Source organism: Thalassophryne amazonica, chromosome 10 (genome assembly GCF_902500255.1).
Source record: "Thalassophryne amazonica chromosome 10, fThaAma1.1, whole genome shotgun sequence".
NCBI lineage: Eukaryota > Metazoa > Chordata > Actinopteri > Batrachoidiformes > Batrachoididae > Thalassophryne > Thalassophryne amazonica.
In genome coordinates, this window is record NC_047112.1 from 14,404,351 (window position 1) to 14,411,356 (window position 7,006).

The 7,006-nt window shown below is 39.9% G+C and overlaps 1 protein-coding gene across 1 annotated transcript in view; it reads left to right on the forward strand.

Moving 5' to 3' along the window:
- The window catches only part of cfhl4 (complement factor H like 4), a 63,399-nt gene extending 58,746 nt beyond the window's left edge, over positions 1-4,653 (forward strand). The window contains exons 20-24 of the mRNA XM_034180788.1: positions 1,382-1,573; positions 1,711-1,896; positions 2,441-2,620; positions 4,093-4,272; positions 4,375-4,653. Of these exons, the coding sequence (XP_034036679.1) occupies positions 1,382-1,573; positions 1,711-1,896; positions 2,441-2,620; positions 4,093-4,272; positions 4,375-4,565 (929 nt within the window). The 3' untranslated portion in view covers positions 4,566-4,653. The remainder of the gene's footprint in view (positions 1-1,381; positions 1,574-1,710; positions 1,897-2,440; positions 2,621-4,092; positions 4,273-4,374) is intronic.
- The last annotated feature ends 2,353 nt before the right edge of the window (positions 4,654-7,006 follow it).

The following is a 7,006-nucleotide window of genomic DNA, read 5'->3' on the forward strand; positions in this document are numbered from 1 at the left end:
AGTATGAGCCATGTAACCTTAACATTTAACTGCTCCTGGAAAATTTAAAAGTAGTTTTGTGGAGTTATGGTCATCTTTACACAAATTACATGTTTTGTTGGAAAAGCTGCATGTTCACATACAGTGCATCCGTATTCACAGCACTTCACGTTTTCCACATTTTTGTTTTGTTACAGCCTTATTATTCCAAAATGGATGAACTTAATTTTTCTTCCTCAAAATTCTACACACAATACCCCATAATGACAATGTGAAAAAAGTTCTTTTTTTAAGATTTTTGCAAATTTATTATATTCACAGCCTTTTCCATGAAGCTCGAAATTGAGTTCAGGTGTATCCTGTTTCCACTGATCACCCTTGAGATGTTTCTACAACTAGGTGGAGAAGGGCCTTATTCAGGGAGGTGACCAAGAACCCAATGGTCACTCTGTCAGAGCTTCAGCATTCCTGTGCAGAGAGAGGAGAACCTTCCAGAATGGCAACCATCTCTGCAGCAATCCAACAGTCAGACCTGTATGGTAGAGTGGCCAGACAGAAGCCACTCCTTAGTAAAAGGCACATGGCAGCCCACCTGGAGTTTGTACAGAGACATCCTGGATGAAAACCTGCTCCAGAGTGCTCTTGACCTCAGACCGGGGCGATGGTTCATCTTTCAGCAGGACAATGACCCTAAACACACAGCCAAGATATCAAAGGAGTGGTTTCAGGATTACGCTGTGAAAGTCCTTGAGTGGCCCAGTCAGAGCCCAGACCTGAAAGAGGTGCTGCAAAGAGGAAAAATAGGTGCACCAAGCTTGTGGCATCATATTCTAGAAGACTTGAGGCTGTCAAAGATGTATCAAAAAGTATTGAAATGTCTTGAGGCAACCTTGTTGCGATTTGGCGCTATATAAATAAATAAAAATGAAATATTGAACAAAGGCTGTGAATTTTAATAAATTTACAAAAAATTCAAAAAACATTTTTCATGTTATTATGAGGTGTTGTGAGTCAAATTTTGAGAGGGGAAAACAATTAATTTACTCCATTTTGGAATCAGGCTGTAACATAACAAAATGTGAAAAAAGTGAGGCGCTGTGAATACTTTCCAGATGCACTGTACCTGCTCCTACATTCTCGTGTAGAAGTCTGTACTTGCAGACTTCTGTTAGAAAAAATAACAGATTGAGGTGTAACTTGTTGAGATGGTATAGTCAGAAAAGAAACAGTATTTGAATTTTGTTTACTGCAAAGTTTCCAGTCTTAGCAGTACTAGAAATACAGATATTTTATGAAGCCTATGTTTGAAGTACTTCATTGTATCATGATCTCAGTGTATCACTCCTCTACTTTATATGTAAATTGGACTTTCCTTTCACTGATTTGTTTTTTGCTGTCTCAGCTTTGACCTGTGACCCGCCACCTGTAGGCTCAGGCGTTACAGTGAAATGGTTAGCGGAAAATGATGATCCCATACTCCCAGACCGCTTCATCACATTCCGCTGTGAGGTTCCTGGGAAACGTCTGAATGGCAGCACAGTGCTCATCTGTGGTAAAAATGGACAGTGGGACAATCCGTTCCCTTCTTGTGAAGGTGAAACAAAACAGAGGTTTAACATCCAAATTTGAAACTTTACAGAGCCGTCACATAATGGCTCTGTATGTACGCCATTTGCTTGACATGTCTTATACTGTATGTTTCTTATTTGTGAATTCTTTTGTCCTGTTCAGACATCACTTGTGAAGTTGGCGTGATGAATCCACATCTCAAAGCTGCTGGACTCACACCATTAAACAAGACAGTGAAGGCAGGAGATAAACTACAATTTTACTGTGAAAAGTTCATGTTGGAAGGCCCTCAAGAAGTTAAATGTTTAGAAACTGGGCAGTGGAGCTCAGCATTTCCAACCTGCTCAGGTATGGTTTTGTTTAAGGGGGTGGGCACTAATTATAGATGTGTTGAATTTTGGAAATAAATGCCAGGCTGGTGTGTGCTTTTTTGCAGATGATGTTGTGTTGTACAACACCAGAAAGCAGATTTAGACTTTGGAAAAGGGATGATTGAAGATTAGTAGGGAAAAAATAAAATATACATATAAGGGTTAATGAATATCAGAACTCAGAAATGAAGACTTAGGTGCAAGAAGTACTTAAGTCACATTTTTGAAGAACATGAGCTGAAACCAGTACTGTACTTCTTAATGCCATCAGTTAGTATCAAAAAATTCACAAAATAAGTTCTTACGTTCGGTGCATTGGCCATTGGTGGTGAATTAACTAAAATGTCATGCAAGAAATACTCAAGTCCATAATTTTTTACCAAGAACTTCCCAAGTTATCACTGACCTTTGACAAATTTGACCTTCACGGGGAAATTCCAGAACCCACCTCCACATGCGACAAATTTTGTACACATTAAAATGACTGCTTTAAATAAAGCCGATTGTTTTTCTCAAATCAGATGGCTGTAGAATTCCAGAAGACCTTCCCAGCATAGGCCACAGAGTTCGACATGGCAATGCGCAAGTAGGACAGAAGTTAAAGTTCCACTGCCGAAATCAACAACACATTCTGCAAGGGGAGGCTGAGGTTGAATGTTTAGTGAGTGGAGAGTGGAGCAGTCCCTTTCCAACATGTGCAGGTAAATAAATGCTGACCTATTGTCAAGTTTTGCAGATTGTTTCATTCAGCTTTCTCCACCAATGCTTTCATTCATCTGCAAACTGCTTTGGCTCCTTCTCTGAATGCATTAAAGTATTACATAAATAAAGTTAACCTCAGTGTTACAGAAGGAATCCACAGTGCTCAAGGCTCTTGTGCTGTTTTTTTTAACCTCATAGAGTTAGAAAATGCTTCTCTGCCTCAAGGACCCAAAGAACTATGGTGGCTGGATGTTTCACCTTTTGGATGGTACAGGCATGCCAGGGTAGAAGACAGACAAAAAGGGTATCCTGGTCCTCCAGGGTTGAGGTTTGGTAGAGGGACAAAAGGATACCAACCCCCCCCAGAGTAAAAAACAGTGTTTGCCGAGCTGAGGACAACAGAATTTATTGATGTTGTTAATCACTTTGTATGAAGCATCTTTGTTTAAACTGAGACGCAACTGAAGCTCAGTCAGATTAATGGACTGGAGGCCCCATTTTTGCTTGGTCAAAGGTCACAGTGAATGACCGAACAGCCATCATAGTGAGGTTGCATCAGCTGCGACAACTTGGCCATGTTGAGTATGTCTCTAGGCATAACGCAGCATGCTGGTGCCTCACTGTCCCAGTGTGTACAAATAGGACATTCGCTCGAGTGTCTCTGTGTTCGCAGTTCTTTTCAACATAGTATATAAATTGCCAGATATTACATTTTTAAAGGGGAGTCAGACTAGCGGAGCTGCAAAGTGTTTTTCAGTATTTAACTTTCTGACGGTTCTTGCATTTGGATTTCTGAGAGCAGGGACCACCGAACCTGCTCCTAGACATCACCTACCCTGCACAATTTCAATTTATTTAGTTTATAGGGTCAAATCATAACAAAGCTGCCTCAAGGTGCTTCACACAAATAAGATGCAACCTTACCAACCCTTAGAGCAAGCACACAGACAACACTGGTAAGGAAAAACTCCCTCTGATGATATTGAGGAAGAAATCTCGAGCAGACCAGACTTACAGGGGTAACCCACTGCTTGGGCCAAAAAGGTTTACAATACAGAACACAACTGATGAGAGTCCATGCAGGCGTCCAACCAACATCAGGGGGGAGAGAAGGCATTGAGCCACTCATTAGATCTGCACATTTCTGTGAGATCCTGCTGTAACCACAGCTGATTAGTCAAGTCTGGTATTCTTGAGCTCTCACCTGGCTGAGTGCACCTGACGTTATGAGCAATAAGTGGAGCAGGACAGGTTAGGAAAAGATGATCTCCAGCAAACTTGGTGACCTCTGTTCTACAACTAGTGGTTGACTGAACTGATCACTGTTTCTAGGCCATAAAACATGCAACAGAAATACTTGTATATCGTGGAACTACTGATCAACGCATTTTTCTGACCGAACCCTGAAAGCTCACCGACACTTAAAGATCGTTATAAATAAATAAAATTCTCTTTTCCTGTGTTCTTTCAGGACCGAAGGGTTGTGGAAGCCCACCTCACCTTCCAGATGGAGACATAAAGACCTCTTTAAAATACAGTTATCGGCACAATGAAGAGGTTGAATACATCTGTCAGAACTACTACACAATGGATGGGGACCCGCGCAGAGTCTGCAGAAACGGTGAATGGATCGGACAAATGAGGTGTCTCAGTGAGTATTTGTCTTATAGTATTGGTTCCACCAAACCTCAGACTTGGAAATGAAAGAAGCTGACAAACAAACTCTTCTCCCTCTCCCTCTCATTTCTTGCAGAACCCTGCACAGTGGATCGCAACATGATGGAAAGCTATAATATCCAGTTTGCATACAGTTGGGACGATAAGTTGTATTCAACCCACAATGATGTAATCGAGTTCATGTGCACAAAAGGAAGGCGTGTCGGCAGTCTGGGATTCCGGCAGAAGTGTATTGATGGCGTGATAAACCTGCCCACCTGCTCTTAAAAGATCAATTCCGCCGTTTATTTTTGGAAACAGGCATAGTCTTAATGAATAAATCATCAGCAATCAAGCCTCAGATGGTTCAACACACCATTGGATGTTTTCTTTCTTTCTTACAAATCCTATATTTAAGGTAATTAGGAAAGAATAAGGGAACCACCAAGGGATTTAAAAAATAAAATGAATCTATCATAACACTCAAAATATGGTCGGTGCCGTTTTTCTTTCCATTATACTGGTTGCATGCACATTACAAGTTAATTAAACTTAATTTATACTTCAGCAGCAACCCAAAGATCATCTGTGACAATCCAGTACATATTAGGAACACACGCACACAAATAAACAAATAAATAAAAATTTTAAAAGTTTTTTTTAACCTGTGACGAACAGGGAAACACAGGGTTCATCGAGTCAGTCAGTGGAGCCACAAAATTTCTGTCAGCAACTTCAGCAAGCCTACTTCATTTTGCTCTGTGAGATTTTGGGTTCTGATGGATACAGGTCAGGACCGGGGTGCCTCCTATTTTGGGCCGTGTTGACGTCTTTTAACATTTAAGACAAACGCAACTTAAAATAAAGACAGACAGGCTGATTAAGTTGCTATAGCGAAGCCTTGTTGCTTATCACAGCGCCCTGGTGGCCACTGTTACTCATCTCGTTTGTATTTTCACCATCACACAAATAATTTTCAGACAAATTGAAAAATTTATGTTACAATTTCAAAAACTTTTTTTTTTTTTTTTTTTAGATAAAATTTCTCAAGGTTCTCAACACTGACAAAGAACACAGAAAGGATTCATACTATTTTGGGTGTCGACTGTTTTTAATAATCATTACGTTTGTCTTCATTGTCAAAAATCTGTCATCCATCTGTTATATTACTGCTGTTGATAAAAATTTTACTCTTCTGAGCTTTTATAGTGTCCTTAACATCAGAACACTTATTCGTTCTTTGTAAACTAGAACAAGAGTAATGCTAATTGTAATTCTTAGCAATTTTAAAGATTTATTCTGTCAAGTAACTTACGCACTAATGAGTGCAGCTAACCTTGTCATAGTAGTAATAAAAGTGATAACATGAACTAATATGTAATAAATCATTTTTCCCCCAGTGATTTTACCACAACCTGACCTGCTTTTCCTTTAAACAAATGATATTGACTTAACTAACATGTCCCAGTCTTTTTTTGTTTTGCCAAATAAACTCAGGGTCAGGTTTTTTTTTTTTTTTTTTTTTTTTTTTTTTTGTAAGCAAAGCTCAACTTTTGATCCTAACTGGACAAACATGTTGATGATTGACCAAACCAAAGATTTACCAACACTGTGTGCGCTATCACGGACACATTTATCATAAACAAAATTAACATATTTTCCATTTTCACACTAGGTTGAACTGGGTAAACGTGTTTTCCATTAGTTTGCATTTATTGATGAGTGTAAAGGCTGTTGGCCCAGATGACATACACTGCCATAATTTTGAAAAGGACTGTATTTAAAGAAGTGAGTAAAGCTCAAAATCCTTATAAATGCTTTTATTTCCATATACACAAATGCAATGTGAACACTGCACATTTTATTCCAAATCAACAGGGCCAGAAAAGACCTGAAGAAGGGCATAAAGGAGGCAAAAAAAAAGATACAAACAGCACATAGAGGAACAATTTAATAACAACAATCCTCGCAGTATGTGGAAAGGCATTAAGACTACAAATGCAACAAACAGCAGATCAGCTATGAACAATCGCTACCTGACACCTTGAACCAGTTCTTCGCACGTTTTGATACACAAGAAAGTGGAGGAGTGGCCCAGCCCCCCAAACCTGAAGAGCAACAGCCACATCTTATTCTTCAGCACCATCAAGTAAAATCCACACTGAGGAAGATAGATATTTCCAAAGCTGTGGGGCTGGACAAGGTGTCAGGTAGGACACTAAAGTCATGTGTGGACCAACTAGCAGGAGTATTTCTGGACATCTTCAATATCTCCTTGCAGCAGGCTGTAGTCCCCACCTGCCTTAAATCATCTGTCATTATACCTGTGCCTAAAAAGTCAGCAGTAACCTGTCTTAATGACTACAGACTAGTGGCTCTGACTCCTGTTATCACAAAATGCTTTGAGATACTTATCCTGAAACACATCGGGAACAGCATTCCACTTAATCTAGACAAACACCAATTTGCCTACAGGAGGAATCGTTCCACAGAGGATGCCGTCTCCATTGCACTTCATACGGGCCTGTCTCATCTGGAGCAACCTGGCACATATGTCAGGATGCTATTCATTGACTATAGCTCTGCGTTTAACACAATAATCCATCATAAACTGGTAGTTAAACTCTGCAATCTAGGACTGACCCCCTCACTGTGTTCATGGATCAGAGACTTTCTTACCAACAGACCACAAGTGGTGAGAACAGGGGACCACACATCGTCCACAATCA